Raw genomic sequence first — 24,843 nt, forward strand, 5'->3', positions numbered from 1 at the left:
GTTGCTGAAATTACAGGCATGCACCACTACACCCAGGTGGATTTGACCATTTTAAATTTTAGTCCCTATTGAGTGACATCTTGGTGTATATAAATAAATTTATAGATCTGCTCATAATTTCTTTGAATTTTCTTTTGTGTGCAATGGGAATAATAAGATTGAGACATAACCCAGTGTGTCCTTCATAAAGTCCCTAGAAGGGAGTCTGGAAGGTTACACATTCTCAATGAGTATTAGTTTTTATTCTATGGGAAATCATTAAAAGAGAGGAAAAGTGTCTTGGATTTAAAAAAAAATGACTTCAAAGTATAGATCACTGGGGATTATACTTTCTAAAATAATTCTGTACCATATTACTAGCAGATTAGGTTAAAGTTATATAGACAAATGATACCTAAACCTTGCTTCATATTTCAATTCCTTACAGATCCTTAAAAAATACTGGTATTCAGCTCCCATCTCTAGCCAGTCTGATTTAATTGGTATGACCTGAGCATTGGGTATGTGGAAACTCCCAGATGATTCCAAAGTATAAAAAATTGGGGGGCTGGGGATGTGGCTCAAGCGGTAGCGCGCTCGCCTGGTATGCGTGCGGCCCGGGTTCGATCCTCAGCACCACATACCAACAAAGATGTTGTGTCCGCCGAGAACTAAAATAAATAAATAAATTTAAAAAAAAAAAAAAAAAAAAAAATTGGGAACCACTGGTATATATCATTCAGTGAATTTGTACTTGATCCTAGCTAAAAATCTAGACTTGGTGGTTGGGAACATTTAGGAAAGAAAAGGTGATGTTCAGTGATGTCAGGTATTCAATTTGGACAGGATTATAAGTATATTGGTGGGGTGGTGGTGGCTGGGGATATAGCTCAGATGGTAGAGTACTTGCCTTGCATGTACAAGGCCCTGGGTTCAATCCCCAACAGAGTCCCCCCGCCAAAAAAAAAAATTAGAATAGAAGATGTAGTCAATTATACCCTGAAAAACAAGAAAAAAGAAGAACAGAGGCCCCTACATAAGTATATTGGGAAAGTTGACATGCATAGTTAAGTGGGATTTAAACTGATGTACTCCTTTGGACACCCCCAATTCAGCTCCCATGGCTTAGGGTCTATGTTGAAGTCAGAGAGGACAGAGTGGAAACCTGTGGGACATTAATTCTCGTGAATTAATGGTTCATAAAACATGGACATGGACATTATCCTGAATATTAATTCTGAAAATAATTGTTTAATAGAGTCTTCAGAGTACCCATGACCAGGATTAACTTAAAAGACTTTAATGACCCCCTCTCATTAAAAAAAAAAAAATCTTTGGACATATGTGGACCTCTCAGGGTAAAGTTTACCTTTCTTTCTCTTCCTCACTTTTCAGAAGGTAGTGTCCTTGCTCCACTTTCTCTCAGACTGCTTACTAGATGACTGAGAATGGACTTCAGTCAATGCTGGGAGAACAATCTCACTTTCTATATTTACCATCTGAGTGATCTGGGGGGTTCAATTAGCTTCTGAGCTGCCTCAGTTTCCTCATTGTAAGGTATACTTTGAAGTGTCTGACCCAATAGGTGCTCTAAATACTTTTAGCCATTTTACTGAATCACTTGAGGGAATGGATCAGGTCTTATCTGAGTTTCTTTTTGCTCCTCTGTATACTATATCAGTGAAGGTACAGTCAGAGATGGAACAGGGAAAATTTAATACTAAGAATCTTAAACAAGTAAAGGCATAAAGAAAACTCTAAAGGATTCAGGAATTCCCTATGTAGATGTGTAGAGGGATCAGTCACTCCCTCTAGGGTTGACGCAAAGAACTCAATAAAGGAGTACACTTTTAAGAGGATCCCCAAACCAAGGCAGAGAATCAAAGCACATTCTAGAGGACATGCTGTGGCCCAGCATATGCAGAAGGTTCTCCAGCTGCTGCAGGCTGGGGCGCATGACTTGGGAACTGCCAGTCATTGGGGTGCCAGTGCCCTCTACTGACAAGGCTTACATGGTGCCAGCCTTTGGAGGAGAAATGTTTCAGGGTACAGCTCTAGTGTCACAGATAGGGCAAAGAAGGGTGAATTTAGAGCTGAGGGTGAGTCAGTTATATTCGTAACTGACTTAAGTAGGAACAATGGAACTTACCTTAAAGGATTGTTTTCAGAGTAGAATGTAATATAACAGGTTATATATTCAGGTGCCTTTTACTTAAATAGGTGTTTGTAGAAGTGACTAGGTGTGGTGAAAAGCATGAGTTTTAGAAATAAATGTGATTTGGGGCTAAGAAAAGGCTTCTGGTTCTCAGTTTCCTCACTATGAAAATTTTATTCAAAACTAAAGTATGTAAAACCACTTATACCCATGCCTAGTACCTGGAAGATTCTCTGAAAATGTTAGATCTCTGCTTTTCCCCCATCCCACACACTTCAGGAATTCCTTCCGTCTCTATCCTTTATAAAAGTGGTGGTGATCTGGATGATAGTAATGATAACCCATTTGATTTTTGCCTATTTCCCATAACAAAATCAGGTTCAATTAAAATGTTGGTGGAGTACTTCCTTTGTGGAAAGTCTTCGCTGTGATGCAAGGAGTATTCAAAAATATAACAGAACTTCATCCTTTGTCATTAGGAAGCACTTGGGGTGATGAAGGTTCTATGTAATATGATTGCGCAGTGCTGGGTTGCATGGGACTGTTCAATTCAGTGGGATTTGCTGATGTACTTCAGCTTCCTCCTTACTTCTGATTCCTCCAGGGTGCTCTCTGGGAAGTGCTTTTCACACTGCACAGGACTCTCAGAAACCTCTTTTTCTTTTGAAAATAGAAACTACTGTCAGTTCTTCCTCTCTCCAGGGAATGTTTAATTCCTTAAAAGATACCTACTTTTACCTCAGTTTCCTAAATCCGTGTATTAAAAAAGGCAGTTCAGGAATTCAGGCTCCAAATAGCTTAGCTGTGAAAGCGTGGAGACTGAATCTGGCGGTGTCAGTTTGTTTCCCTTAAGTCCTGTTAGCTTAGCTATGATCCTGACTGGCCATCTCACTGTGTGCTGTTCTTGCAGGAAGGCCAGGGAGGGAAAAGGGATGACTCTGCAGGTGGATAGACACTGTACAGAAAGGCCCCTGCCTTCTACCTAATGACAGGTCAGCAGCACATTCTTTTCCTAACAATGTACAGGGTGAGAGTGGGACTTAGGTCAGATCCATTGAGTATGTTTAGATACATGCTGTGCTGTTTAATAACCACATACTACACAAAAGTTATTGTTCCTTCTTCCTCTTATTTCCATCATCTGAAAAATAGGGATTGTGTATGCTTCTCTTAAGTAATTGGTAGAATTCAATGAAATCATTCTTATCAGGAGCTTAGCAAATTGCCTTGCACTTAGAAAGTACTCTTGCTACAATCTAAACCATGAAAATATTGACAATATGGGACAATACAGGAGAAAGATGAATCTCTGTATTTCACAGAAGTAAGAAAGAAAGGCCCTGAACTTGGTTAGTACTTGAGTGAGGGAAGCTAGGTTGAGGACTCTGGCCATTTCACCAAACTCCCTGGTTTGGTTTTATTATAGCTCAATATTACAGGACTAATCATGAAAGAAAGGCTTACATTTTATAACACTAGACAAGAGTCTGATTTGTTTGGTCTACAGCTTTCTTATGTTCCCCAATTTGAGGGGAATGAGTGAGGAACGTTTTGGTCACTGAGGAAATAGCACGTGTGTACTGCATGCATCTTATGGAACTGAGATTTATCTTGCTTTCAGACACAAAGACTTCTGAATACCTCCATCTACACTGGAAGATAACGCACATTGTGTGTGTGCTTTTTTTTTTTTTTAACAATAGCTATTACTATTGACCAATATAGATAATGATATCTTTATTTCACGGATACATATTATATGTCAGAAGAAATGAAAAGTGTGTTCCATGTTATCGACCTCATTTAATCCTCACACAACCGTGTGATGCTGTTGCTTTTGTGACTACTTTAGAGGTCAAGAAATTTGAAGCTTAGTGTGGTTCACTTTGCAAAGATTATAGTATCAGTAATTGATAGAACCCATATTTGAAGTCCCATTTGTGTGTCCCTGAGCTGGCAATTTTTACCTATTGTTAACCATCTAAACCATGAAAGTACTGACAATATGGGACAATATAGGAGAAAGATCACTCTGTGTATTTCATAGAGGTAAGAAAGAAAGCCCTCGACTGTTAACTTGGTTAATATGTGAGTGAGGGAAGCTAGGTTGAGGACTCTGGCCATTAGACCAAACTCCCTGTTTACCATCTTAATGGAGCATAGAGCAGTCATTGCGGTGGTACTGACTGTTCACTTGTTCTGTACCTAGTGCTCTTGTGTGCTGAGAAGAAATAGCCTGCGGTCTTAACAAGGGCGTAAAATCAACAGAAAGAATGACAGAATTTTCAGTCAAGTTCTAAATTGTGTAGTCTAGTTTATAAAGCTGGGGGAGGCACTTAGAATTTTGGGGGGTGCTTTTACCGGTCTTTGTTTTATTTCTTTATCTATTCAATAGTACAAAGGAGGAGTTATTTATTTATTGACTTTTCTAGATAGAAACTGAAACTGAGGTGGGAATGGGGGAATGACCTACTGAGGGCTACACATGCAGAAAACAGCAATATTAAGCTTTGAAATCAGATGTAATCCAGGTCCAAGGTCATCCTGTGAAGAAAAAAGCAGGTAGGAGTCTGTTGAAAGCAAGGAAGGTATTTTGGAAGAGGTGAGACTTGAGACAAACAAGGAAGAATGGGCAAAACTGGGATGCTCTTTTGTCCTTTGACACTGCCAATGTGCATTTCTTTGGAGCTGAGATTCTTCTAGGTAACAGCCCAAACTTATCTACCTCCAAGATCCCATGAGGCTGCTATTCTGACAGTAGGCTGCAGGAAGAAATCATCTTGAACAGACCTATCATGATGAGCCTCCAGGGCTTGTTACTTCCAGAATTAAACTTTTGCCAAAGATGTCCAAGAAGTTTTGCCTCTCAACAAGAAGTTGATGAGCGGGACATAGGTGACACCATTGAATAATAGTTATTATCCACCCTGAGCATCTTTTCCTGTGGAGCTGTAGTAGATGGACAAAGCATGATCCTTTAGGAACATCCAGAGAGGGAGAATGCATAAGTTAACCCCTTGCTACTTTGTGTGGTTCATGGAATGACAACATGGGTATCAGCTGGGGGTTGTTAGGTGATTCTTAGGCATTCCCCTACATCTGCTACATCAGGATCTATGGATTGACAAGATTCTCAAGTAAATTTCTTCTTCTTCTTTTTTTTTAATGTTGGTTTTGGTCTAGATTTAGACTTCTCTTCCTGCTCCCCTCAACAGAAGACTGTTTTTCTCAAAATACTCACAAGTACACTTGGGGCACTGGGTTGTGCTATAGTTTGGATGTGGAGTGTCCCCCAGTGTGTTAAGAGTTGTTCATCAACTTGTGGTACTATTGGAAGGTGATGGAACATTTAGAAGGAGGGGCCTAATTGGAGGAAGTTAGGTCATTGGAAGTGTGCCCTTTAGGGGATATTGGGGATCCTGCCCCTTCACCCCACCCTGCTTCCTGGCTGCTGTGAGATGAGTAAGTTTCCTCAACACACTTCCACCATGATGTTCTGCCTCACCACAGGCCCAAAAGCAGAAGGGCAAGCAACCATGGACTGAAACCTCCAAAATTATGAACCAAAATAAATCTTTTCAGTTGATTATGTCTGGAATTTTGTCACAGCAACAGAAAACACAGGTAGTTTACTCCCATGGGATTGGAGTCAGGTGACCTGGATTCCCACCGCCTCCTCTGTCTTGCAGTGGGACTTTGCCTTTTTTCCAGGATTCAGGCATCCATTAGTTCCCTAAGGCCTATTCTGATGATTGTGATGGGAATTCAATGACTTGGTGTGAACTCAAGTGCTTTGTAAGCCGTGAATGACTTTCAAGATATTCATTAATATCCTTGCTGAATAGAATACCTGGGGCTGTGTGTCTGAGTACCAATCCTGCATTTCAGTCAATGGGTGGAGAAAATGCAATTTTAAGAGGTACAGCTTAGAATTTGAAAACTCAGATGACCCTGCTTTGTCATGGAGGAAACACTTAACAGGAGTGTTATTCTTTTCCTTGGTAAGAGCCTGACCTGCTCAGGAAGGGAGCATCATAGTCTGTTGCCCCTGAAGCCGGGGAGGGGCTATCCTGAAGAGGCCCTCAGCCATTTTCTTCTGCAGTGCTGCCTCCTCTTTCCCCCATTCCCAGGGTTCTGGCAGGGAGAGCAGCTGTCATTCTTTGAAGGATGTCAGCTCTATTTTAGAGCCCAGTGCCTGTGTTTTTATGTAGTGTCACCTCCTTGATACAAGTTGACCTAATAGGTAACATCTGGAAAATAATTGGTGACAGCAAAGGGAGCAGAGCCTCACAGGAGCATCATCTCCTGTTTTGTCGGATTTAGGGATGCAGAGGAAATAAACGCCCAGCAACCCCAGCAGCTTGTCCTCCTCCAAGCGAGCATGAATAATTGAGAGCCGGCAAGGCGACTGCACCAAAGAGTTGCATTATGTAAACCGGCAGGCGGCGGCGTTGTGTGTCTGTGTCTGTGTGTGTGTGTGTGTGTGTCTGCGCGCAAGAGGGTGCGTGTCTGAGTGTGTCTGTGCGCCTGTGCGCGTGCGTGCCTGATCTCAGAACAGCTGTCTGTGAGGGAGTCCGAGGGAGAAAGAGAGAAAGGGAGCGAGGGCGAGCGGGGAGAGGGACTTCTGTACGGCTGCACGACCACACCAAAAAACAGCCAAAGAGAGAGGTGGGGGGGAAGGAAATCAAGGGGGCCCATGCTTAAAATTCCAGAGCGGTGCGAAAACAGCAGAGCCAGGGAGCTTCCCCAGCTTATGAGAGCCCTACCCTGTCCCCTCCCCCGTTAGCAACAGGGCTTTGGGATGGGCATGGAGGTGAGTGTCCTTCGACCTCCTCAGGGCCCCTGCTCCCTGCCCCCGCCCCCCACTGCCCAATGCATGAATGAATGAGTTCCTCTCTGCACTGCACTCTGCTACCGTTCCTAATGGCTTCCAGGTTAGTGCTAACTCGTGCTCACGCTTGTGTGTGTGTGTGTGTGTCAGTCTATCTTTGTTTCCTCGTGGGATTTTTGGGAAGGGGTGGGCTATGTTCAGGGGTCAGGTTGCGCCCCCCCCTCCTCCCCAGCGGCTGTAGCTGTGGACTTGTCTGGTTGTGTGCTTTTATTTCCAGCTAGCACAGGCTGCTCAGGGCTGCCAAGAACACAAACCTTTAGAGGCAGAGTAAATCTGGAGTCCATGTTGTTTGCTTCTGTTCTCTGTTGGGGGATCTGAAAGCAGCCAGCGTGTGACATCATGCTGCAGAGATGCCACATTCTTTTCCTCCCCAGCCTTTTCTCTTCTCCTTCATCTCCTCCTTCCTCCAGAAGCACCGCTTGAGCTGAGCTTTGGAACACTGAGAAGTGGCCCTGGGGTGGGCTGGAGAGTGGAGCAGGGTTAGGACTGATGGGGTCCCCTTGATCAGGAGACTTAGTTGGGGCCTTCTGACTTGGAGAAAGAAGGGCAGGGGATTGAATTGGTGGTGCGTCATAGAAGTGGCCCGGAGCTTCTGGGGGAGGCTGGACAGACCACGTGCTCCTGTTTCCTACTCACTGACTTCCTCCATGGTGTCCAGAGGTGACAGGGTAGGAGGTGACCAGACCAGTGGCCAGGAAGATAGGGACAGATACTGCTTGTTTCACAGTGAGAGGTCCGTGGGACACATGGTTCTGGTCAGCCAAACAGAAGATGAAAGAGGAAGTGGATAGCTCCTGACTTGGGAAAGTAAAGGGATTTGTTTCTTCCTTGGCTTAGCCGGCACTTGGCTCAGAGATTTGCCATGTGTTTTGAGAAAATAGACACCCAGTGGCTGGGCCTTACTCCCCCACACCTCCTTGCCTTGTTAGTTATTTGCTTGATTTAGGGAAGTGCAGGGGTGGGGAGGACTTTGGAGCTGACTGTCTCCCTGGGGCCTCAGCCAACCCCTCAGTCAGGCTGGGGGAAGCATCTTTGCCTCTTCTCTGACATGTACTAGCAAACTTGTTCTGTGGACACCCCCCTCACTCCTTTGCCTCTGGCCTTGCCTGGCATCTCCCTGCAGCTGACCTTGAATGGTAGGAATGTTTCTCAGCTCTGCCTTGGACTGCACTCTACAGGCTGTGCTTGTTTAGGACCAAGAAATAAAAACCCTGACCTTGGAGAAAGGTCAAGGAAAGGCATGTTTTATAGAGGTGCCCTGGCAGGAAACTGATAAGTCAAGGCCATGACTAGAAAGCAGTATCCTGGGGACCTTGGGGAGTGAGTGCTGAGTGGGGAGCCTGCTAGTATTAGTTAAGTTTTTAGGCACTTAAGCAACTTTGAAACCATCAATTGGGGAAAAAATGAAGAAACAGAGAACTTTTGTCATCCTACCTGAGCGGGGAGGGGCTGTCTCTCCTTCCTGGCCCTACAAATTTTCTCTGCTGAAAGGGGCTGACCTGCAACTCCTTCCCCCAGTGGGTGTTACATGGGTAGCACCACCACACACAGGTTCCTTTTCTGGGGGACAGAGGAGAAATCGGCTTTCAGAAAAGACCTGTACAAATTTGAGTATTGTTAAACCAGGGTGGGAAAACTTTCTGTAAGTATTATCGCTTCCTGGGCCATTCTGTCTCTGTCACATCTACTCAACCCCTCTTTGTACAGCAGAAGTGACTATGAATAGTTAGTTGACTATGAACAAATGATAATGGCTGTTTTCATAATAAAACTACTTATGGGCTCTGAAATGTGAATGTTATGTAAATCTCATGTAACTTTCACATGTCACATAATGTTAGTCTTTTGATTTCTTTCAAGTATTTAAAAATGTTAAAAATCATTTTTGTCTAGGTAAGAGAAACTCTTAAGATCTGTGATTTTGTATATGGCCTAGGTATATTCTTACCAACCATTCAGAATTGTAATATGGCCTGAGTTGGGATAAGAGCTGGGTGGTTTCTTCACCATACCGGAAGTCAAGTTTGTCTGGTTGGGAGAAGTGATGAATGTGTGTGCTTCTTCTAGGAAGTATTTAACATGTCACATGTGTAGTCAGCTCTCCTTAGCCTATAATATAAGGTGCCAGCACAGTACCCAGAGACTCATAGGAGAAAAGTGACTCATTCCAGATTCCTCTGATTTCAGAAGATGACTACAAAAATAGGTTTAGGCTCTGATTTTTAAATGCTTGGGGCAGTCTCTCTGCTCTCTTCTGAGCTAGTTAGATCACATCTCTGCAGTATTACAACCATGTCTGGACTCCCCAGTTTAAGGCGGATTGAGATAAATCGGATTCCATTCAGAAGAGAGTGAGTTCAGTCAGTGCTAGGGGACCATGTTATATGAGGGACTAGCAGGTTAGAGAATTGGAAAAGTTATGTGAAAATACCACGTGGAAGAGAAATTAGATTTGTTTTATTGCTCCCATGGGGGTAAGACCAGGACCATTGTGAGGAAACTGAACTTAAAAACTATCAGAGTCTTCCAATGGTGAAATGATTTACAAATCAATTAATGACTTCTGTTACTTGTAGTATAATAAGAGTTCAATCTAAATAAAAATTGGGTGGAGATACTGGAGGAGAAAAAGTTTTAACATCTGAGAATAGGTTTTTAAAAAATAAATCTTTTTTTTTAATTTGTTTGTGGTGCTAGGGGTTGAATCCATGAGTGTTCTACTAATGAACTACATCCTTTTTATTTTATTGTGAGACAGGTTCTCACTAAACTACCCAGCTTTGCCTTGAACTTGTGATCTTCCTGACTCTGGAGTAGCTGGGATTACAGGCATGTCTCACTATACCTGGCTTGAGAATAGGTTTAAGGAAATAGAAACATTTTCCTTAAAGCAAAGAGGGTCATAGTTTTTGAATTGATGTTAGGTATGGGAAAGGTAGAATGAAAGAAAATGACAGTAAGTACAATGTAACTTTTTTTTTTTTTTAATTATAACTTCCCGATGGTAGGAGGAAACAATGAGAAGGGTGACAAAGTCCTGGGATTTTGTACCCTGAATGTATTTAAAAAAAAAAAAAAAAAAAAAATATATATATATATATATATATATATATATATATATATATATATATATATTTTTTTTTTTTTTTTTTTTTTTTTTAGTTGTATTTGGACACAATACCTTTATTTTATTTTTATGTGGTGCTGAGGACTGAACCCAGCGCCTCGCATGTGCTAGGCGAGTGCTCTACCACTGAGCCACAACCCCAGCCCTCCCTGAATGTATTTTAAGCTAGGGTAAAACCTCTTGGGTGACTTAGGCATCTGCTTGAAGTCAAGAAGATGAATGGACCCCCTTAAAGTCCACCTTATTCTACATTTTTTATAATTTCAACATAATGGTCATTCCTTGTGTTCTGTTTGATCTTTAACCTGAAATAAATGAGAGCTGGGTCAGAATCCCAGGGTCAGGAAGGGATTAGCTATACAGGTGAGCCATACCAAGGAGGTGAATCCTGTGAAGGAAGGGCCCACTGAGTGATGTCATTCATGTTTCACCCATCAGCATATCTGATTGCCTCACTGGGACTTCCTATGACAATATTTTGCCAGTCTCTGCTGCCTATGGTGATGTATGTAACCCGGACCTGAGAGAAAGCTGGCGATGCTGAATTAACTGTGTGCCTGGCTGCTGCATGGGTTTCTGGATGCTTTGCCTAATTTAGATCTGAGTCCTTCTGTCTCAGAGATGCTGCTGCTTTCTGGACTAGACAGTGTGTTTTAAATCCATTGTTTGCCATTCTCCTCTCACATCCTTGTGAAGGTTAGGTGGTGACTACATTCATTCTTCTCAAACAATAAAAGCTGAAGCTCAGAGAGGAGTGGTTTGCCCTCACTTTAACACAGGGAGGTGTCTGAGTCAGGAAGTCCCCCTAATTCCTGGTGTGCTAGTCCCTAGTTCCATAGACTGGTTTCCTTAACAGGTGGTGATGAGAGATGTTGAATTCAACCAGCTTTTATCACATGGCATTAGTTAATTACACATCTGTCTCTGCCACCAAATTGTTAATCTCTTAGAAGCAGAGACAATATCCCTAATGTCTAGAACATTACCTGACTTGCAGTGTGGTTCTTATTGAAGGATGGAAGGATGGAAGGATGGATGGTGGATGGATCCTGCATAAATTTCCTTTCAGTTTTAGCAGTGACATTTCTCTTGCTGAGGATTGGGGAGGGGCCTCAATGAGCCCAGACTTTTAATGAGCTAAAGTTTTATTCAGCTGAACTCCTCCTAGCCGTGTTTCAGTGGCTTGTGGTATGTATCTCAATGGGTTGGAAATCTTTTAAAATGGATTAGAAATCTTTTTCAAGGAAGGGACTTCCTGGGATAGTGTAAGCACCTTTCTACTTTCACAAGCTCCCATTCTTATGAGCTTTCAGGCTTCTAAATATTTTGGGTGGAGTTGTGCTTAGATTTGGCTGTGATTGAAAAGGTCAGGTTTAAAAGCATTAAATCGCTACTCTTCACCCATAATATTTAATATTATGTGTATGCAAACAACCATGACATATGGTGCCCCACCGGGCCCTCGGGTTGAAAAGTTGTATATGTTAAGTTGGAGGTACTCAGAAAATACTCATTTACTGATGCAGGATAAGCATGATTAGCTTAATTTCTTAATTTTTAAAGATTGTTAAACCCAGAAAGAGCTGGGCAGATAATGATCATTGAGTCATGGAGAAATAGGACTATGACATTTAAAGTCTCCTGAGGGCTATCCAAAGCTGTGTGCAGCCACCTTGTGAATGCTCTGTCAATGAAAATGTGAAGCCAAGGCAATGGCCATTGTCAGAGACATCCTGAGGGAATTTCTACATCCAGAGAGAGGATCCCCTCTAACCTAGGCCATTACAGATCACATCAGCCAACCCAGCAGGACTGTTCTCCAAATGATCAGGTGCTTGTTCTGTTTTGAACAATCTGAGGACAAGGGAATTGTAAGCACCAGTAAATTCCTATGTTTGGTTTCGGCATCTTCTGCTTCATCTTCTGTAGTCCCAGCTTGTGGAAGTTGGGACTAGCTGAGGATGTGAATTTTGATGATCTTCTCACCCCGTGATACTGCTGGTTACCTTGATTCCTCGAATGCTTAAGTATAACACCTGAGAAACACTCCAAGACAAGTATAGATTGGTATGTAAAAAGCTTTATTAAAGGATGGCAGGAAAGACTGCCCTCCACCACCCCAGGAGGAAGGGGATCCAAAAGATATCCTAGGATGGGGAGGTCTCATCCCTTTTATATCTAAGGTCTTCTTTTGTTATCCTACATTCCTGTCCTTTATCTTGCTTATTTCCCTCTGTCCTGCACGTGCTAGGGGAAGCAAGTGGGAAGGGCAAAAAGTGGAAAACTGGTGGGTTTTCGGGGTGGGGGAAGAGTGATCTGGGCAGGAAGGGCCTAGGGTGAATTGATTAGCACCTCCCTATCTGCGGGGAGTTGCTTCATTAACAGTTCTATAGGGTGGGCCGGAGCCTTGGGAACTTTAACTTTTCAATCTCCCAGGTGTAATTTCTGATTTCCTGGACTCAGATTGGACTCCATTTTCTTTATTAGACTCGACTCCATTTTTCTCTGTTAGACTTGATATCAGACCCAATTTACCTAGCTGCACTTACTACCTATCTTTAAATCTGGCTTCACTTGTGTCTTTGCCATGTAGAAAGGACAGAATTTAGGAACAGGATTCAATTTCTTCCCTGGAAATTAACATCTGACTTATAAACCTTTTTCACTGCATGAACAATTAGAGGAGGCCCTTTACTTTGGGGATGTAGGTTTTAGTAGGTTTATGCCTTTTAAGCTTCTCACTCCAATAAGATGGGTTGTAACCATTCAACAGACAAGAAACACAGGTGGACAGAAAGGTAGGTATGATGATTTTTCTCAAGGGCACCAGAGAGATCAGAAGTTTAAACCCAGATATTCTGATGTCTAGACAGAAAAACAAGCCAGCCAGGAGTCTGGAAATGATGTCATATTTTAGTTTTCAAGGTCCCAGAAATTAGAATAAGGACGAAAGGCTAGAGATATACAGAAGGCAGCTCTGGGGGCCCATTTTTTAAAAAGAGCTTATTCCTTTATCATGCGATACATGCCTAGAATCCCAGTGTAGGCCACTTGTTCCTAGAGGCACAGGAATGCACTACAGAAAAGGCCCAGCTCCCACAGGGTGTTCTTTGTAGTGGTAAACAACTAAACAACAAAAAACAAGGTCATTTCAGCTCCCACTATTGCAGAGAGGGGAACCACCAGGCGATGTGGTAATGATTGCCTGGGGACCTGGAGGCCACTTTGCATAGAGTGGTCTTTCTAGAAAGTTGGCTCCAATGAGGTGAGCTTTGATCTGAAAACTGAAAAAGAATCAGCATTTGAAACTTTAGAGTTTCAGGCAGAGACCAACAAGTGCCAGTATTTTCCGGCAATAGATATCTTATTGAGGTAATGGAAGAGAAAAGCCCAAGGAGGCTGGAATACATGAGGGAGAAAGAGGAGAGGTCTGAGTACTGCTGGTAGAGGATTTGACCCTTTCCCTCTAGGAGTTAAGCCAGGGAAGCTGAGTGGATTTGGTGCAGCCTCTGGTTGTGTGATTTCCTGCTGTCTTCTGATACCAGTTCTGTAGCATCCTCAGCATTTTCCAAGGTGATCATAAATTGTTCCTTTTTGAAATATCCGCCAAGATAAAAGCAGTGCTGGCTTTTTCCTGACCACGGGCAGGACCCAAACAAACTTATTTTGTTTTTGTAGGAAGGGGGGAAAAGTGGGTCAGGCTGTTTTGGCATTTCAGGCATGGAGTCCTGATTCTATTGCAAGCTCTGGTCTCCATGGAAATGAAAAATAGTGTTTGTCATGCCTGTTCCTGGATTGAATTCCAAACTCTGCACTGAACAGAAGCTGCAGGAAAGCTAGGCGACGGGGGGAGTGGGTTGGATGCAGGCTGCAGTCATTGTGTTGAGAGATCTCTTCTCTTTGGCCCCAGGAGGAAAAGGCCTTTGCCCCTCTGCCAATCCTCTCTCTTCGAGGTCATCTCTCCAGACCAAGAATGCCAGTGGAAGGGTAACTGAATTTCTGCCTTTCTCTCTTTGGCTAAAGAATTTCCATGAACCTTGCCCTTATGTTAATTAGTCAGTTAATAAATTCATCTACAACTGAAGTTCCTGCTAGGACTTTCCCCCATAGCAAGTAGATCCCCAGTAAGAATATGTCTAGAGATTCAACTAATCAACTGGGTATAAAGGTTTGGGATAGGCTTTGTAAGATTTTTTTTTTTTTTTTTATTGGTTGTTCAAAACATTACAAAGCTCTTGACATATCATGCTTTGTAAGATTTTTGAAAAAGCGTTTTTGTTGTTGTTGTGTTTTGGTTTCCTTAGATACTTAGGCAAGGGAAGGACTCAGAAGAGAAGCTTATTGCTCAGAGGTAGTACTCATTTATCTACACACTATCTACAAACACGTCAGATGCTTTGACAACAGCCCTGTTCTACGGGTCAGTTCCAAATTTTAGGCAGAATCTGCCCCTGGATACCTTGTCTACTTTATTCCAAGGCCCAACTTGGAAAGCCCCCAGGGAATTTCAGCAAGTTACCCAAACAAAGGAGTGAGAACAAGATGTTCATCTCTGTGAAATCCTGTTTTCTGTAGGGTCTGCAGCTGGCATCTGTGTGAACTGTGATAGGAGGAAAGGCATTATCCAGGGAGCTCTTTCACTTCCTGCCCTTGCTGCATTGCAACTTTCTGCTAAATCCAGGGCAAAGTGGGGCATGTCAGGTCCAGGATGACACTCAGCATTAGTGTAAGTCTGGGAAGAAAACTTCTGCTGTTGGTGGCAGGGCAGTGGGGAACACCCATCCTTGAAGCTCTCCGGCCCCTTTCTTCAATCAGGTAATCACAAGTTGACATACATGGCACAATTTGGCTTTCTCCCTTAGAGGGGCTGGACCCAGGGGTGGAGTTGCTGCCACATTTAGATTCCAAGAAATAGGCACACAAAGAGTAAGTTCCACCTGTGGTCACACGGGGACCATGTGTCACACCCGAGTGTCCTCATAGGGGAAATAACAGTGCATTTGTTATTCTTATGAACCTCTGCCTCATCTTATATCCTAAAAATTGTGTTTTGGGAGAAAGCCACTGAGACTTGTTCTTGCACTCACCTGGGAAGATTAATTTTTTTTATAAGTGTTATTTTCCTCTCTAAGGAGAAGAATCCAAGGGTAATTGGGGACTTTGCTAGGATTTGCCATGTGGGCCATTCACTCCCTTGTTGGGTTTGCCCTTCCCACCCACTGTACTGTGGTTTTCAGTGCATAAGGGCATTTAATGTAAACACTATTGAATGAAAAATAAGAATACAAGGAATACTAACCAACTTCGGAGAGTCTTCATAAACTGTGAAACTTGGAATCTGGTGTAGGTGGATAACCTACTGATGGAGGCATTTGCAGGCAGCAAGTAAATTCCATGCAAATGTTATGCAAATACACCTGTAGCCTTCCTATCTCAGATTCCTGAGCAAGGGGCATGGGAAATCCAAAAGGGATCTGGCTAATTCACATGGATATTTGCCCTGGTATTATAAAGAACTAGGAAGGATTATTGATGAAACTTGAGAGTTGGCATAGAGTTAGGATGTGTGTGGCTAGATAACAGAGTAATTGTGTGTTAGGAATTGGGGACAGTATCAGAATCAGCTTTAATCAGATGCTATGAAAGGGGGGAAGGATAAGGTATCTGTAATATGACTGTGGGTGCTAATAATAATTGTCACCCAAAGAAGGAGATGTCCCATCCGGTACTGCTGTTTTCTCAACCACATCCTCCTGCCCACGCCCCATCAATTCCACTTCAGAATCCTCTACACCGGCAGTTCCTATGACACGATCAAAATGGTTTTACTGTTCAGCAAGTCCACCTACCTAGTAGACAATGAATGGCTGTTTTACTTAGAGTTGTAAACAGGTCTCTGTCCCCTGGTGCAGATGTGCTGCTTATTCCTTGATACCTAAAAGATTGTTCCTTGGGCATAGTAGTTCTCAAACTCTATAGTGCAACAGAATCACCTCAGGTACTTAATTCCGAATGCAAATTCTGATGATGATCTAATGGAAATTCTCAATTATTGGCTGGGGGTGTTATGGGGTAAGGCTGGCATTCTGCACTTTAAGGAATGTGTATTCCTGGTCCCATTGGAAGTGATGCCTGGGAGCATTCAGAGCATTTCCACTTTACCAGCCATCTGAGGAAAGAGGGCAAGAATGTTTCTTCTGCCTTTTGCTGAAAAGAACAAACTCCTTCTTAACAGTAGCAACTCAGTATTTATTGAGACTTGCTGTGCATTAGGTACTGTGCTCAACATTTGGTTATACTACTTCATATTATACAGCAGCACTCTGAAGCAGGTATTAATGTTTCTCTTTCTACTGAGAAAAATGAGACTCAGGGGACAGGATCATACAGCAAACAAATGGCCAAGCTGTGTCTCAAATCTGAGCTTTCTAACACCACCGAATGACAATTAATTTCGACCTTGTACTCCTTGAGCAATCTCCCAGCACACAAATGTTGCATTGAAGCTGCATTTCCAAGTTTCTAATTAGGTTCTCTTTCTACTAGTCAGGGGTGTCTGGAGTATATCAGGCGGCCTTTTAAAAAAGAATTACTAGTACTCCTGGCACTGAGATGTTTACAGTCGTACATTTGATCACCGTAGGCTGACTTTAAAATAACAGGGAAGTGTGATTATTCAGTGTCCAGGTGTGCAGAACAGTGGGGCAGAATCTGATTGGGAATGTGCCAGGGCTGGGGTGGCTGGTGGCACTATGGCAAGAATGAAGGAAGGAAGAAAGAAAGCAGTTGCTGCAATCCAAGCAGGTTGGAGGCACAGGGCTTTCAGAGCGACAGGTATAGATTTTACAATATCTGGGGCAGAAATGATTTTCTGTAAAGGCAAACAAGTTGACTTAGTGAGGAACACCGGAACACCAACTGACCATTGTGCTCTGCTTGGGGTTCTGAACAGTGCAAGGATGGCTGATCAGAGAGCTGGCTTGCTGACAAAGGCTGCCCGCAGGTCCTTGTTGGGGATAAGGATAGGGAAAGAAAGCCAAGAAAAATGTTGTAGTGGCCACCTTGTCTGTGGTGGTGGTGGGGGTGGGAAGACTGCAAAGAGTCACCGCAGAAAGCCTTTGTCCTCTGTCCACACTTCTCCATTTCTCAAGAACGTCAGCCAAGACCTAGCTTATAGGTAGTGGGATCAGACCATATGTGGCCTGAGATAGCATGGTCAGACTTAAAGGAAGCACCATTTGGTCTGGAGATATAGCTCAGTTGGTAGAGTGCTTGCCTTGCATACACAAGGCCCTGGGTTTAATCCCCAGCTCCACAAAAAAAGAAAGAGAAAAAAAAAAATAGAAAACAGTAAAGAAAGAAAGTCTTCCAACTGAGCTATCCCCTCACAGCACTTTTTTATATTGAAATGGGAAGAGTACATTTCTAGTTCCTCCTGACTATAAATATCCCAAGTACAAGGATCCTTTGTTATTCAACATAAATTTCAGTGTCTAGCACTCTGCCAGGTGGTCAGTAAATATTTATGGAACTGAAGAACCACATGAAGCCATATTACCTTGGCCAGGCACTTAAACTCCCTATTTCTTGGGTTTCTCTCCCTCCTTTTCCCCCTCTCTTCCTTTATTTTTTATCTATTTATTGTGTGCTACTGGGGATTGAACCCAGATCCTCACACATGAAAGGCAAGTGCTCTATAACTGAACTACATCCTCACCCCTTTCTCATGTTTCTTGGAAGTAAAATTGAGGGTTGGATATATCATTCTTAAATTTTGGTACCCGTCATTCCAATGACTTATCTGAAATGGGTCTTTGTTTCCTTCTTTCAACACGCCTAAGGTCTTTCAGCTTCCAAATACCAAGATTTAAAAATATATTGTACAGACTGGAGATATAGCTCAGTGGTAGAGCACTTGCCTAGCATGTGTGAGGCCCTGGGTTCGATCCCCGGTATGGCCAAAAGAAGTAAAAATATAATGCAACTGTTATTCATAATGCTGGCAGGATTGGATTCATGGCCCAGCATAGAGTTTGTTTGAAAGACACAATTGTATGTGAGACATATATAGGAATTGGTTGTAGTTGCTCCGTAGTACATCCAAATCTATGGAATTATGAAGTAACTTTTAGAAGAGTTTTAGGAATCTAGCAAAACTAGTAGTGATTTTGCGGCTGTAGAACATAGTTACAAACATTTTTTCTTGTATAGAGAATGATCTGAGTAAAGGCAGAGTGAGGGAGTGTAAAATAATGGAGGAACCTATACTTTAGAGGTAGGATTTTATTCTAAGGGGAAGGAAACCATAAGGGGACTTTGACTAACGGAGGGGTGATCAAAATTGTCAGTTTCTTTTTAGAAAGTTCACTTTGAGAGGAAAATAGAGAATGGGTTGGAGATTGGGAGGAAGAAGTTGATTCGTTTCTTTGCAGTCATCTAGCAATCCATCTATCTTTCCATCTGCCCACCCAGCAAACATTATGGAACACCTAGTTCTAAGAATAAAGCTTCCTAAATCAGGTAGGCCTGAGGTTTAAATCCTGTCCTGTCATTCACCTACCTGTGTGATTTTGAGTGAATTATTTAATCTGTCAAGAATTTAATTTATTAGCTAAAGATAGGACGATAAACATTAAAACTTCATAGGTAGGTTGGGAGGATTCCAGTTAATAATGCTTAATAAATGATTGATGTTATGCAAGAAACTCAAAAACACTGAATAACTTTTAGCTATTATCAGTGCTCACAGGCTGGAGAAACAGATTTGGGGACTTTAATGAAATTGGGGCTTGCTATTGGGGACACCTTCATGAGGATGGGATTCAGTTTAGCAGACACTGCTGAACATGTTCTGCCTATACAGTCCCACACCAGCTGGTGTGGGAGGTGGCCCAGGTGGGTGCCTCTGGGAACTCACAGGGCTTCCTTTTAATGCCAGGCACAGTGTGTTAAATACTTTAGTCAGCTCAGTGGTAGAGAGTTAGAAACGCTTTTTGGAGAAGGTAGGATTTGAGATGGGTCTCAGAGAATGGGCAGGTCTCCAGTAGGAGGTAAAAGGGCTCTTTAGGCTCAAGCAGTGAGTTGTATGGAAGTCTAGAAACAGAAGAATGAGGATGTGTATTAAGATTCAAAGGGGGGCTGGGGATATGGCTCAAGCGGTAGTGCGCTCGCCTGGCATGCGTGCGGCCCTGGTTTGATCCTCAGCACCACATACAAACAAAAGATGTTGTGTCTGCCGAGAACTAAAAAAGAAATATTAAAAATAAATTCACTCTCTCTCTCCTTTAAAAAAAAAAATTAAAAAGATTCAAAGGGGCTAGGGATATGACTCAGTTGGTAGAGTGCTTGCCTTGCATGCACAAGGCCCTGGGTTCAATCCCCAGCAACACACACACACACACACACACACACACACATACAGAAATTCAGGGAACATATGTAGGATAGAATATGGAAACTCTTATTTTAAGAGAGTATATGGAGAGAAAAAGTATTGACATAAAGATGTGTGGTTTATTTTTAGTAAAGAACTTTTTATTTCATTCTGAAGATTTTTGGACTTTTAAAAGAGGTGCTCATAGGGAATGGAAAGCTATTTGGTTTGTATTTGAAGAAGGAGATGGAGGAGGCTACTTAAGGCTGTCTTAGTCTCTTTTCTGTTGCAGTAATAAAATACCATACACTGGATAATTTATAGGCAGCACGATTCCAGAGGCTAGGAAGTCCTAAAGGATGGTACTGCCATCTGGCAAGGATCATCCTGTGGTGGAAAATGGAAAAGCAAGTCAGAGAGAGGAATCAAGAGGGAAAACCTATAACAACCCATTCCACTTCCTACCCATTCCTCTGTTTGTGGCATTAATCCATTCATGAGGGCAGCATCCTCATGATGTGATAACCTTTTAATGGTCCCACCTTGATACTATGGCATTGGAGTGGACATTCAACCCATAGCCAAGGCTATTGAAAGAGCTCAAGCAAGAGCTCTGAGAATCTGAGTGAGGTCGCTGGAGGAGGAAAGGAAGGATAGGATAAGAAACTTAACAGAAATAATGTTGTGGGGACTTGGTGACTCATTTTTGTGGGGTGAGATGGAAGAGATGGGTTTGCTGAAATGGTAATGCTTTTGAGAATGGGCAGTAGTGGGAAGAGGTTTGGGAGGAAGGATGGCCAGCTGCTTTGAATCTGAGGCACTCAGGAGACATCCCTCTGGAGGAGACTTCTACATGATCACAGGTCTTTGGATCAGACTACAAAGTGGGAGCAGGGCTGTAACAGAGGGCTGTCTGCCCAGAGGCCAGCGTGAGGTCAGGGAAAGGAGAAGATTGTCAGAAAGGTGAAGGACTCACCTTTGGAGAAAGGACTATTTCAGGCTGAGTAGCAAGAGAGGATCTAGTGACAGAGACAGGGAGAGGAATAGGAGAGAGGTGCAGGCATCCAGGAGGAGAGAGATTTTCAACAACACAGATGGTCAACAGCCTTAAGACAACAAAGAGGCCGTCCAAGTTGTTTATTGGCTGATGTGGTGAAGGCAGAATTTTAGGTATGCACATCCTTGGGTGGCATAGCTGAAGTGGGAATCCTATAGAGATTTTGATCATTTAGCAAAAGATTCATGTGTTTTGGAGAGTTGGAGTCCATTTCCTTGGCCTTAGAATTTTTTTAACCTACCCCTTGCTTGAATCCTTCCTCAACAGTCAATTATCAGCTGGTTTGAAGTTTTGAATGTTCTCCTTTATATTCCAGAGTGCAGAATTAAGTGAAAATGGTCCCTGTCTAAAGAAAAGAGGGGTATGTCCACTAGGTCTGAGATGGCCAGGTGCTTGGTGTGTCTTTTCTCCAGTTCTATTTTGAGCAAATTAGTTGGGGTTGGATGTGGAGATCCTGGCTGTTCTTTCAACAGTGCAATCCTAGAAGACAGTGTATACCTGGGATTCTTGCCTCTGGACTGGAATTGGCCTGAGAGCAAGGAGGCTCCCCTGACAGATGAGCCCCTCAGTCTGCATGGGAGCCCCTGAGGCTTCCCCATAGGGGCAGGGCTGGTGTGGGGAGGCTTGATTGTCTTCATTCCCACAGCTCAACTTCTCCAATTGAAGCCAAGGAGCAACTTTCCTTTTCTGTAGTTTATTGTACTGAGTTGAGAGAGTGAGGGGACATGGGGTAGTAGGGGATGGGAAGAGAACTTTGAAGATCCTCTTTTGAGGGAGGCATGTTGGACTTCCCCAAAATACCGTCACCGCGGACATTATAAATGAAATGTTAACCATACATACTGTTTTAGGATGAAGCAAAAACCTTGGGCCCTGCTTTTCTCCCCACATCCACTGGCCACTTATCGTACTTTTCTCTGATCTCCTTTCCCTTCCCCAGCTTCTCTCCATAACATTGCTTCCCTGCTTTTCCTCGCCACTTTTGCTGGTTTCAGTGCTTGAATTTGTTGTACCTTCTCTCTGCTGAGGATGCCCAAGTGGAAGGTGTTGCTAGAGGGAAATGGTTTTCATTGCAAATGGGCCCCATGGGACATCTGAGCTTGCAGCTGGAAGTTCATGCAAATGCCATTTTCCTCCACCCTGCCCTCCGCCTCCTGGGAAGCTGGGATGTAGCTTCCCGAGGGATGTAGCTTCCGGAGAGTGCTCCCTGGGTCGTTCAGGAAGACTGCGTAGGTGTGTGGGACACTCTGTCTTTTCATGCCCTACTCCTTGCTGCTTTGACTTTCCAGTTTCACATTTCCTTTCCCATTTCCCCTGCCTCTTTTTAATTAACCTTTGCCCTTTTCCATCTTTTTCCTTTCTCCTTCTCTCAATACAAAGAGAACACCCACTAGAACTTAACTCAATTTCATCTCCCTTTTTTTCCTGTATCTCTCATACTCCATTTGAAAACACAACCTAAATGTCAATTAGTAACTTCATTTACAGACCGTCAGCCTTGGTATAATTGGATTTGGTGTTGTAGGAAGTTTCAGGCACTGCTGGAAATGAACTTGGGGTAGGGGGATATGGAGTATTAATCTCTACTCCTGGCAGAGGAAGCAGGAACCAGAATATCTTATAAGGAAATAATATGGTGTGGTTGAGCGACATCAGAAGCCCCAAGTTTTGTGTCTAGGCCCTCTGCAATCAGAGGACCGTGCACTGGTCTTCATTTTTAAACACAGGGATTATGGCATTTGCCATCACTACTTTGATGGAATGTTTTAAAATCCCAGTGAAGTATGTCTGTGAATTACTTGAAAAATAGGATTATTATTGTTATTTTAATATATAAATGTGTCCAAACAAAATAGCATGTATAAAATGAGCTAACAGTATTGGATGATCTCCAATGATTCCTTCAGGTCCTAGGCTCTGTTTTCCCTAAACAGTGTTTTTGTTTTTTTTTTTTTTTTTTTTTTTTTAATAACACAAGTCGGGGCTCAATAATCAGTTGTATGGACAGATATCTAAATATCTAATTTCCTTACATGCCCCTTCCTAGTCCCACGTCCCTTTTCACATTGACACTACTGCCCTCTCCTGGCCATCAGTATTGTTACAGTATATAAGTCCATGGGGGGTGGCCCCTCTCCCTGGCTCCCAGAGCTGGCTCCTTTGCACCATCTTTGGCTTACAATCACTGACTGCCTACCTTTTCTCCTCCTCCCCTTTCCACCCCATCCCTTTCTCCACCTGCCCCTGCAGCACTGCTAGTAACTCCAACCGCAGCACGCCGGCCTGCTCTCCCATCCTCCGGAAGAGGTCTCGATCACCAACCCCGCAGAACCAGGACGGAGACACCATGGTGGAGAAGGGCTCAGATCATTCCTCAGACAAGTCCCCATCCACCCCGGAGCAGGGTGTGCAGCGCAGCTGTTCCTCACAGTCCGGCAGGAGTGGTGGCAAAAATTCCAAGGTGAGCTGAGCCACGCTGACTCTGTGCCTCTGTCGGGGAGGCAGAGAACACCTTCCTCAGATGGTTGAAGGGCCCCGTGTCCCAGAGGTTGTCTCTCCATGAGATGAGGGCAGGGTGAACAGGAAGAACCCTAGTTAAAAATCTTCCCAGCTAAGCACTAATGTTAGAGGGGTCATGGATTAGAAGATGATGCTCCATCCACCCTATCTTTCTTTGGGAGCTAAGGAGACTTATGTCCCTTGAGATCTGGAAGAGAGATGCTTAAGGGATTGGAGGAGGGGTCATTTATTCATCTCTGTTACAGTCTTCAATTTTGGTCCTCAGAACTGGAGTAGAAGGGAGCATTATCTGAGGACAACTGTGTTCCCAGGGAGATAGTAGATAGTCTTCAGAGAACTTCCCAGAATGCTGTTTTTAACCTCTCTAGCCACCATCCTGCTTCATCTTTGTACTAACCCACTTGGTACTCATCTGGCAGAGAGGGCAGTGAAAGGGCTTTTCCATCCCTTTTAGGCATGTCCACCTGAACACCAGGGCCCCTACCTCCAAGGATATGCACAAAGCCCCAGATTGGTTCTGGTTTCCCGGAGAGTTCCACTTTACCCATGGTCCTTTGGGAAGCAGGAGGCATACCTGCTCAGGTGCTCCTTCAGGAAGCTTCTCTTCACCAACTGACTCCCAGGACCTGGGAAGGGGCTGGGGACCCCAGGGAGGCATGGGTACTGGTTTCCCACCTGAATTTGTCTTTTGATTTCTTGTTCTTCCTCTTCTTCCCCACCACTTCCCAAATACCTTCTTTGCATGCATGGTCTTAGTCTCACAAGCGCCTCTCAAAAGTAAGCCATCTTTTGTCTCTGTCTTTTTTATCTCCCCTCTAGTGTTGAATTGTCTGTAGTGCTCAGCATCCCTGCCCTCTGCCCCAGCCAATTCTGCCCATGTGTCCTGCTTGGTCCCTTTCCCAGAAGGGTCGGCCCCACTGTTCCCTGGAAGGCTGGCTTGGAAGTAACTGGGCCCATTCCTATTGCACCTGAGGTCGGAGAACTGACCCTGTCCCTGCTCCCCAATGTCTGCCTGCTACCCGAACACTGCCTCTGGTTGGAATTTATTCCCTCCTTATATGGTGCCTTCTCGAAGCAGAGTCTGGCAGAGGGAGTTTCATTCCTGGGTGGGGTACGCCCCATCCTGTCATATTACAGGTCCCTGTAATCACCCTTGGTGGGTGATTCTGGCTTCCCTGGCAGTAGGGATTTGAGATGGGCAGGAAGGACGTGCTGACGGAGGTCAGGAATTCAGGTCAATGAGTTCCCTCGTGCAGCAACAGCAACTGTAGGAGCTCTGCCAGGCATGTTCCTTTTCTCCCCCCTCGGAGAGCTGCTTAGCTGGAGCACCTCTCACTGTTTCCACCCACTGCCCAGACCAGGGCCCTTCACTGCTTCCACCTACTACCCAGGGTCTGGGTTTATGGTGTTAAGATCCTGAGTCTTGATCAAAGAGAGTGCAGAGGGGCACCTGGAGTTTGAAGAATGTTGCCAGTAACCCAGGCAGGCCCTGGAGATTGGGAGCAGGGCAGGAGACAGAGAGTCTTTCCCAGACCCTAGGATCTGTGAGGCCTGAAGGGAATTTGAACAAATGTTGGGTAAGCAAAAGGTGTTGTAGGAGTGGTGAGGCGCCCCGAGGAATGGTTGCAGCTAAAAGAAGTGGAAGCTAAGGGAGGATGCCTTGTAATAGCCCCAAGTCCCTGTAGGTGCCTTGGGGAGGAGGAGAATGGCAGCAGTTCTTTCCTTCAGGAAGAACAAGAGG

General features: G+C 43.7%; 1 protein-coding gene across 4 annotated transcripts in view; it reads left to right on the top strand.

Annotated features, from left to right (window-relative positions):
• The window catches only part of Gramd1b (GRAM domain containing 1B), a 170,970-nt gene that overhangs the window by 101,931 nt on the left and 44,196 nt on the right, over nucleotides 1-24,843 (top strand). For all 4 annotated transcript variants that reach the window (XM_027930510.2, XM_071616790.1, XM_071616791.1 and 1 more), the window contains exon 3: nucleotides 22,833-23,043. In XM_027930510.2, coding sequence (XP_027786311.2) covers nucleotides 22,833-23,043 — 211 coding nt within the window. The remainder of the gene's footprint in view (nucleotides 1-22,832; nucleotides 23,044-24,843) is intronic.

The sequence above is a fragment of the Marmota flaviventris genome, chromosome 9, assembly GCF_047511675.1.
Source record: "Marmota flaviventris isolate mMarFla1 chromosome 9, mMarFla1.hap1, whole genome shotgun sequence".
NCBI classification, from domain to species: Eukaryota; Metazoa; Chordata; class Mammalia; order Rodentia; family Sciuridae; genus Marmota; species Marmota flaviventris.